Here is a 10,469-nt window from a genome sequence, read left to right on the forward strand (position 1 = left end):
TTCTGTGGCTGGAGTCTTTGTTGGAGGAGGGGGCACTAAGGAGTATAAAGACTGCATACATTTCAAAATTACACTTATTCACTTGTTTGACCTGTGATCCTTACCATCTTTTATGCTTTAGAATTCTTTATTATAGGCCCTTCGAGATAGCTGCTGAGCTCTTGAGTTCAAGTGCAATAAAAAGCATTGCATGCTTTGGACAGGAACAGGGCTATGCTTTTTTAAAAATACCAAAGCTTAGCAGTAGCACCTTCAGGGGTGATAACCACCAAGTCTGTGGGTGCTAAGAGGTTCACAGAAATAGAAAATAAAACGCACACAGACATTCTTCTAATTAAAGGGTCTAGTTTTTCCAAGAGCATTAGAATAAAAAAGGTCATTCATCAGGTGGCAGGATAAGCATCAGTTTAGACTAGCACAGTGTTGCTGGCCCTCGCTGGCCTTATCTTACCACTGAAGCACTGACATATAAAGAGCAGGAAAACACAATTTAATAACTTGTCATTTGTTTCATCTATTACATAACTGAACTGAAATCTGACATTCTACAGTTTTCCATAACAAGTCTCTAAGTGGGTGTAAGTTGAGCAGGGTAAGAAGTCACTGGACTGCTGCCAGTTGTTTTTCTCCACTCAATTCTGTCAGTAACCACATCAGTGTAGCATTAGCATGACACACACACACCACACGCAACCCGCCTTATACAACCTTCTCTGAACCTGAGGGGAAGGCCTCAAGCTACTGGTCCTAACTGAAACATCCAAAGTCTTTAGGTCTTTTACTTACTCACGTTTTGTCAGTCAAACAGTCAAAATATCATCAAAACAGTCAGTCAAACAGTCACTTTTCTGGGTCAGCTTTCTCTCCAACAAATAGACCTATCAGAACCAAACGAATAATCCGGCAGGAGAGAAATGAACATATATGGACAGAAATGTTGGGACACCTGCTCATTCATTGTTTCTTTAGAATTCAAGGGAATTAAAAAATCCTGCTTTTGTTGGAGTAACTAAGTCTCCAATGTCCAGGGAAGGATGTGTGTGTGCATTTGCACATCTGTGTCAGCAATGGGTACAACTTATAGTAGCTGAATACATTCACTAAAATTCACTATATTACGTAGGCCCTACTACAGCATAGCTACCGTTGGCTGTTGGCTGGTGTTCATTAGCTGTTCATTTGCTGCTCTTCCAAAGCCCAGAACAAACTCTACAGCCTCAAGCTCCATAGCCCCAGGAGCACTTTTCTGAGGTAACTTTTCTTTTTCAATTCAACACCAACCTCGTAAACTTGGAAAGAGAAGCTGATTTAAACAAGAATCTGCATGTTGTTATTAAATGCTTTAGTGAAATACCTTGATGAAGAGGAATATAATGATACACTACTTTGCAACCCCTAAAATTGATCTCACATAAACTTAAAACTTCAGGAAAACTTTCGTCTAAAGTTACACCAGTGTATACAAGCTATAATGCGTACTACAGCATAACTAACATCAGCTGTTCATGCTATTCATTGTGCTAAAAAGCCTTCAAACCAAACTGTCAGTAATGTTACAGTTCACAGGAATGACTTTCCTGAGGTAACTTTCTCCAAAAACCAAATAAAATTGAATTGATTTAGTTGAGTTTCAAAACCGCATGCATTACAACAGGTTTTCAGTGTCCTTCTTTTAATAATCATACTTTTTAATATAATTATCTTTACTTAATTATTATGGAATACATTCTCATTTAAATCCATTGTGCATTTATTGTATATATCCTTTCTACTGTTGTTGTTATTATTATTTTCAGCATTATTATTATATTTTATTACATTATATTATTATTTGGCTTTTCTGTTTTATTTATTTCTTTTAGTTTTGTTTCATTGCAATATTTCTCTTAATGTAAATGCCACCTGGGTATGATATGCTATACAAATACACTTTCCTTGGCTCTGAATCATGTGATAAGGTCTGTTTTGCCATTTAAATGTAACACTCACAGTGTTGACTTAACACCCTGCAAATTTGCTGTGCAGGCAGACTCTTTAACATCTAAGGTCAATAGCCAAAACACACTGTAATGACACGTTGCAGGTGACATGTTACATGAATTAGATATACTATATGCTGTTCATTTGGTTAGCCAGGTTTTCAGTGCCCTACTCGGCACTGTCAAACTGTCCAGATAATTTGACACTTGTTACAGGTAAAGTGTCACAGCAATGACTATATGGGAATGTTTTTGAGCTGTTTCCATTAAACCAGAAGAAGCCAGTTTTGACAGGTGATGTGTTAGAAATAGAAATAAGCATGTGTGGCACTTTTCAGAGTTACTTTCTGAAAGTAATGGCATACTATATGATGTTTGTTTGGTTTGCCATGGTTTCAGTGCCCCCCAGAAACTCAAGGCTAATTCTAAACAGCCAAACTGTCCAGGCAGTTTATCATGTGTTACAGGTGAGGTGTTACAGGAATGACTACAAGGGGAATGTTTTTAAGCAAACTTTCGCCAAAAAAACAACCTGCAGAAACCAGGTTTGCCATGTGTTACAGGTGATGTGTTACAACAATGACCAATATGGGGTCTTGGTGATCTCTCTCCAAAAAACAAGCTGCAGAGACCACTTTTGATGAGTTACAGGTGACGTGTTACAGGAATGACCAATGTGGGGCACATTCTTAAGGAACTCTCCCCATAAATCAGGCTGCAGACAGCAGGTTTGACACTTGTTACAGGAGACATGTTACAGGAATGACCAATGTGGCGTCTTGGAGATCGCTCTCCAAAAAACAAGCTGCAGAAACCAGTTTTGACGTGTTACAGGAATGACCGATGTGGGGCACATTCTTAAGGAACTCTCCCCATAAATCAGGCTGCACACAGCATGTTTGACACTTGTTACAGGTGAGGTGTTACAGGAATGACCAATGTGGTGTCTTGGAGATCTCCAAAAAACAAGCTGCAGAAACCAGTGTTGACGTGTTACAGGCAAGGTGTAACAAGAATGACCAATGTGGGGTCTTGGAGATCGCTCTCCAAAAAACAAGCTGCAGAAACCAGTGTTGACGTGTTACAGGAATGACCAATGTGGGGCACATTCTTAAGGAACTCTCCTCAAAAATCAAACTGCAAACAGAAGGTTTGACACTTGTTACAGGTGAGGTGTTACAGGAATGACCAATGTGGGGTCTTGAAGATCTCTTTCCAAAAAACAAGCTGCAGAAACCAGTTTTGACGTGTTACAGGTGAGGCGTTACAGGAATGACCAATGTGGGACGTGTTTCTTAGGAAAGTTTCTACAAAAAACAGTCATACTATATGTTTTTTATTTGGTTTGCTACATATTAAAACTAAGGAAATGAGTTTGCAGTGCCCCTTTGAACCGCGAGACAAGCTTTACATAGCCAAACTGTCTAGACAGTTCAACATGTGTTTCAGGTGATGTTACAGGAATGAGAGGCACTTCTCTAAGCTACTTTTTCTAAACAAAAAAATAATAACAATAATAATAAATAACAATAAAAGCTCAGACACCAGGTTTGGCATGTGTTGTAGGTGATGTTACAGGAATGAACATACATGGTACTTTTTGAGCTAATAACAATCATACCCTATGTGGTTTGCTATAGGCTATCAACACGAAAATCAAGTTTTCAGTGCCCTTCTGAAACTACAGCCTGTGTCACAGCACTGCCCAACGTGGGGCACCTGCCTGAGGTAGCTAACTTTCTCAAGAACCAGCCTAATCTATCACGAGACAACCTGGACCTCCTTCATGCACTCACCGAATCGCTGGCGTTTTTCCCCAGTTCATCCTCACTGGACGCTGCAGACTCGACCACCAGTTTCTCGAAGCACGCCGACCCCAAGGACGAGCTCTTCTGCTGCTGGGACAGAGCCAGGTGGGCTACGGTGAGCTGTGGGCTGCCGTGAGCTGAAACCGGGAGCTCGGGTTTGTTAGCCGCGGCTCCGCCACCTCCGGCCGGCCCGGTTCCGGAGCTCGGCTCGACTATAGCAGTCAGGGAGGGCGGCGGAGAGGCGCACAGGTTGGGCTGAGAGGACGAGAAGACCCGGTCCAGCGCCTGTTTCTTTTTCCGCTTGAACATCCACAGACCTGTCTCCTTCTTACTGCCTCCTCCTCCAGCACCTCCACCACCACCACCACCGTCTACCCCGCGTCTCTCCGAGCCCAGTTTGGGGCTCAAAAACGGCTTGGTCTTCTCCTGGAAATTCCTCCACATCCTCCGCTGGTAGGACGTCGCCTCTTGCCCTTTAGCGCCGCCGCCGCTGCTGCTGCTGTTGCAGCTGTCATCTTTGGGTTTCTCGTCCATCCTGCCCGAGCAGCAACCCGCCAGTCTGCTGCGGCTGAGGAGCGGAGAGGGACACACACACACACACACACACACACACACACACACACACACACACACACACACACACACACACAGACAGACTGGAGTCGATATCCCAGTCCAAAGACCCAGTTAACACCCAGGGGACAGGCTCGCTTCAGTCGTGCAGCCTCACTGGCTACAGCACGCGCGTAATGCCTCTCATCAGCGCGTGAAAGGCAAACCAAAACACGTTGATGAGGAAGAGGAAGAAGATGAAGAAGCTCAATGCGAGACGAGGCGCTTACGAAACGCAGCACACGCGCTCCCTTAGCCTAATGAAAGCTTCGAGGTCCGCCGTTCGCCGTGAACAGGACCGGAACCGGGTTTTAAGACCCCTGCCTGCAGTAAAACAGCGAGTGGGCGCTGACTGATGGGACGCTCCGGTTACACGCGGGGAGTAGGCACGCGCGCAGAAAGTGGCTCCAGCAAACGCGCGCTCCTCTTCCTCTTAGTCCTCGTCTTCATCCTCATCATCGTGCTTATCTTCCGTCCCTGCTGACGTCTGACCACCCAGAGTTTTATTGACCACGAGAGACAAAAGTTTAAGGGCACAATTATGACCATGCGATGCGCCCCCTGCTGGACAGCGCGACTCATTGCCTGATGAAAGTTCTTGAATAAATGTCACTATTGGAAGGGGGTGGGGGATGTGTGTGTGCGTGCGTGTGTGTGTGTGAGAGAGAGAGAGGGGGGGGGGGAGAGCAAATGATTACAATAAATTGATTTTCTCTTTGCGTTGAAGATGATGAAGCAGGAAAAATGGGCAAGCATTAAAATCTGGGACACTTGGACATGGACCAAGGGCAATTGTGATGGCAAGGAGACTGGGCCAAAGCATCTCCAAAACATCAGCCAGGCTGTGTGGGGTTTTTTCTGGTATGCAGTGGTCAGTACCTACCAAAACTGGTCCAAGAAAGGACAGCCAGTGAACCGGTGACAGGGTCATGGGCAGCTAAGGCTCGTTGATGTGATCCACAACTTACAGGGCATAAAGGATCTGCTGCTAACATATGTCTCGGTGCCAGATACCACAGGACGCCTTCAGAGGTTTTGTGGAGGTCAGAAGCACAAGGGGGATCCACTCAATATAAGGCAGGTAGTAAAGTAATGGCTGATGTATGTAGTAGATGATCCATAATGGGCATATCTCACACACACACATACACACACAGTTAAAATATTTTATTCCAACAGCAACCACATGCACACACATTACACTTTATTAGAAACTCTACTAATACTGAGTGGGGTCTCCTTTTGCCTTCAAAACAACGTCAATTCTTTTTGGCATTGATTCCACAAGATGTTGGAAGCGTTCCTTTGAGATTCTGGCTCATGATGCAGATATTTAAGGATTACTTTCATGCGGTGTATCTCTCATTCTACCACATCCCAAAGGTGTACTATTGGTTTCAGATCCGGTGACTGGGAAGGCCCCTGAAAAACGCTAAACCCAATGTCATGTTAATGGTAAATTAACATGGGCATGACATTTACATTTACATTACATTTATGGCATTTAGCAGATGCTCTTATCCAGAGCGACTTACAAAGTGCTTTGCTATTTACTCAAGAAAACCTTAGCTAGTTAGAATAGACTAATAGGCTATATATAAGCTTAGACATTGCTAAACACAAGACAATAAGGTGACCATAGTACTCTATTCGTCCAAGTATTCTCCAAAGAGAAAAAAGCCTGGACACTTGTCTTCCGCGGATTTTGAGGGATGGCGGGTCGAGCCGAGCCGTACTTGAAGCACGAATGGCTCTAGGTGCGGATCGGCTTCTGACCAATGCCATCAAGTATGGAGGAGCTGGTCCGTTCTTGGCTTGGCCAGTGAAGAGAGGGGATGCACATGGTCAGCAGCAATACTCAAACATTTTATGGTGTTCAGGTAATGACTGACTGGTATGATCAGGCCAAAAGTGTACTAAAAAAACATTCCCCAATGCCATTGCACCACCTCCACCAGCCAGGACTGTTCACATATGGCAGATTGGGTCCATAGATTTCAGCTGCTGCAATCAATTTTGACCCTAGCATTGATTTCTATATAGACCAATCTACTAAAGGTTTTTCACCAGAGCAGAGGCAACATTTAAGCTTCCATATGGTTTGTTGTGCTTTTTTTTAATAGTGTATGCTACTGATACAGCAGACAAAGATGAAGGTAAACATGCTGAAGCATCACTTTACTGCTCAAATTCTCAACATGTGGATATGCTGCAGTTCTGACAAGCACTGATAGAGCAGTAAATGAACAGTTTGCTTAGTTAGATTTCTCAGAACAAATTCAGAGACTGTGCTTCATACTGATCTAATACTCTGGAATGCTGCTGGGGATTTTGGGCCCAATGAAAAGATATTTCACTGGGCTCTGCTACCCCACTGCCCCCAGAACATATAATTCTTAGAATTATGGAAAAATACTCAAGACAAACATTTAACTGTTGAAAATTATTACATAATACACCTCGCTAATGATGTTTGGCATCAGCAGTGTAAAAAACAAGTTGGCCATTTTAGACAAAAGACTCCAGTTAGCATGTTAATCTTCTGATGTAAAGATGCTAAAAGCTGGAAATTGGAAATTCACTAATCTAAAATTGCAATAATAATGAAAGAAATTCCCACTGAGCGTGTTCAACACAGTGCTGCTCATCTCAGTCTTGAGTTGCAAGTATGGCTCCGATATGGGGATAGGAAGACCGGGAATGCTGAGCCTGAAGCTGCTTCTGTCTGTCCTGGCACAGTCAGTGTCAACTTATTTAGTATAAATAACTGCTAAAAACTTTGGCTGCACTGATTAAACGTTGTCTAAAAGAGGAGTGAAATATAAACACTGAATTTCGGTGTAGGTTAGCAGGTTTAATTCAACTACTCAGAAATGACACCCATTCCCAACTTGCAGGTACAATTCGTACCTGTTTATCAGGCAATACAGAGACTCTGGGTGTTCACTTTTTACAAAATAAAAACTTTTAATATTTTAAATAATAAAATAATTCTATAAATGTGAACATTTATTATTAATAATAATAATAATAATAATAATAATCTCATCATTTTGTTAGGGCCCCCCCAATATGACAAAGCTAGGTCTAAGGCATAGCAGAGAAGAACAAAGCGATTAAATGACACAAAAACTTTCCTCAGAATTTGCCTAGGATTTTGGTTAGATTGATTTACAAGCTGTTCCGCTATGTGTGGGATTCACACTAAGTGACCACTCAATTGATCCAACTAAAGAGTCAAATCCAGGGCAATCCACTCAAACGGTAAAAAGAGTATCATAGAGACTTGTGCTTAAGAACACTGAATTTTACAGTGCTTACAATCAGACGAGCAATCGAGGATCCAGTAACTCAAACAACAACCAAAAAAAGCGGTCCCTCTTGGGGTAAAGCATTACATTGTGCGGAAATGATGTCAATTGCACTTACGTTCAGTAAGGAAGTAAATTAGATTAATTTCCCTAAGGAGCCTATTACCACTCATAGACCACACTGTGGCACATGGTTTAGAGTGGGTGTTGCGTAATAGGATAGTAATATGGTGAAATGGAAATCCTCCTTTGGGTGAAAAGTGCTGTTAGAGGCTAGAATCATTAACACTTTATTGAGATGTTAATCAGGTCACATCGTTACAGCCCTGTAAAATACTGTATTTTACTCATGTTAAAATGATGTCACTCAATGCACTGCTTTTTAAAAATGTATGGCCTAGACATCTGCTCTAGCATTAAGACCCCCCCCCCACACACACACACACACACTTTTAGAGCCACTTTCCTGGACATGGATTAAGCCTAGTGTTATATACTGAACTGCAGTACCAAATGTGAATCATCACTGCACGTTCTTTTAGTCTGGACTTAGGCATTATCTGGGTCTGGGAATCTGGCCCTTAGGCTGACTGAAAGGTGATTTACTGTAAGTTTACTAAGTAGAAAGCTCAAATTAAATTCCAAGGTTCAGGTTGAAGCTTGTAACATATTGTCCAGTTGTCAAGCCCACAGACACGCCCCCAAAGCACTTAGTGCCGTATCTAAGAGATCGATCCAAACAACAGACGTACAATTCACCCAGCAGATGACAGGAACCAATCTGCAAGTGAGTACTGCATCAAAATACAACACATTTCAAGCCTTTTAATGAGCTTTAGCTTATTGCCTGACATAGAAAAACTTGTTGTCGCCTAGTCTGTTCCTTCTATTGTCCTTGTTTGCTTCAGATTCTCATTTGGCTTCAGATACAAACCTTCTGCCTACCAGCCATCCGGCACCCACAAGCCTTCCTTCTGGGACGGTCTGGTTTAAAGTTTTAAAGAATTTTCTTGTAATTTACCAGTTTTAGTAATACAGTGCTGACAAATCTGTGATACAGCTTTACAGTTTTCCAAGCTGATTCTAAACAGTTGGTCTCTAGACAGAACCACCCCTGTCTATTACCCATACTTGTCTCTTTTAAGGCTTTTTCTGAGTTAATAGCAACAAGCCTGCCATGTGTTTGATTAACACACCACATTAAGCTGGTTACAAGTCTTATAAACCACAGGGGGACTTTGTATAAAGTTTCAAATAGTTTGTAGACTCCTACTGATCCAATTTATCTACCAACCTCAAGGGTATTAATACAGGATGTATCTTCCATCTGCTGCAGTAACAGCTTCTACACATGTGGAAAGACTTTACACTAGATGTTAACAGATTATTGTAAAGACTTGATTGCATTCATTCACAAGTGCTTTAGCGAGGTCAGGTACTGCTGTTGGATGATTAGTTCTAGGATCACAAACATCACTCCAACATATCCTAAAGGTATTGGATGGAGCTCCATCACTGCAGAGGATGCAGTTCCGCTTCTCCGCAGCCCAAAGCTGGGAGCTTTATCCTTTTCACGCCTCTAATGCCTGACTTTGGGCACAATTGCCTTAAACTCATGTGAGGCTGCTATTGCATGCTATTAGCCGTGCTTTTCTAAGAATATTATTCAAGTCGTGTGAGTGCTGCTGAATGGCACTGTCAGCAATGGGTGCATCTCAAAGTAGCTAAATTCACTAATTAGAAAGGGTTTCTGAATGTTTGTACATGCTGTGTGAAAACACTACACCACAATTAGTGCACTGTTAAAAATGCATGCTTGATATTTGGTTCAATCGTTATAGAACCTTTACACTTCATGGAGATTCTTTAGTCTGTACAAATGCATTTTACATAAATATTACAAGGTTCTGGCTTTTAGCAATGGTCAAAAGCTGATTTGCACCAAGAGCCCTTCGAGCTTCAAGTACGGCTCAGCTCAACCCGCCATCCCTCGGTCCACGGAAGACAAGCGTCCAGGCTTTTTTCTGTCCTGGCACCAAAGTGATGGAACGAACTTCCCCTGGGTGTCCGAACGGCAGACTCGCCTCTTCCGAGAATACTTGAGCAAATAGTAGAGTGGTCACCTTATTGACTTGTGTTTAGTAGTGTTTAAACTTAGAGGTATCTTTGAATTGTTAGCCTATTTAAACTAGCTGAGGTTTTTCATGGGTAAATAGCAAAGCACTTTTGTAAGTCGCTCTGGATAAGAGCATCTGCTAAATGCCTTAAATGTAAATGGATGGAACCAGCGACCGAGCCGAGACCATGCTCTGGCTCAGGCTCTGTATAGAACGGTCATCAATCCAAAGAACCCCTAATGGCACCTTTATTTTTAAAAGTGTAGTCATGTTGAACATCACCACGTATTGCCTCTCCAGGAACAGCATGTAAGGAAAGAGCCTGCTCATGTAGAGTGCTGTTAATTAAACTCCCAAATCAAGGAGTTTAGCTTTAATGTTATGACAGTGACCCCTACATAAACACTGACCTTTCCGTTATTTGATTTTGACATTATTAAATGAACCCCTAATCTGACAAGATCATCAGTTTGACACAGCACACACTGGCAGCTAATCAATGGCTGAGGTGGTTTGAGGAGCTCTTCAGGCTTTGGTCACAAATTAAACTGACTTTAACAAAAGCAGTGCTTGGGTCCTCTTGGTGTCCAGTCAGCATAGTGTGCAGTTGGCTAGCTGAAGATATTGTAGATATTGTTACCG

At 42.4% G+C, this 10,469-nt stretch overlaps 1 protein-coding gene across 4 annotated transcripts in view; it reads right to left on the minus strand.

Annotated features, from left to right (window-relative positions):
- The window catches only part of mctp1a (multiple C2 domains, transmembrane 1a), a 196,512-nt gene extending 191,645 nt beyond the window's left edge, over positions 1-4,867 (minus strand). For all 4 annotated transcript variants that reach the window (XM_072665258.1, XM_072665256.1, XM_072665257.1 and 1 more), the window contains exon 1: positions 3,776-4,867. In XM_072665258.1, the coding sequence (XP_072521359.1) occupies positions 3,776-4,321 (546 nt within the window). In that variant the 5' untranslated portion in view covers positions 4,322-4,867. The remainder of the gene's footprint in view (positions 1-3,775) is intronic.
- Positions 4,868-10,469: the final 5,602 nt, after the last annotated feature.

Source organism: Salminus brasiliensis, chromosome 20 (assembly GCF_030463535.1).
Source record: "Salminus brasiliensis chromosome 20, fSalBra1.hap2, whole genome shotgun sequence".
Lineage (NCBI taxonomy): Eukaryota > Metazoa > Chordata > Actinopteri > Characiformes > Bryconidae > Salminus > Salminus brasiliensis.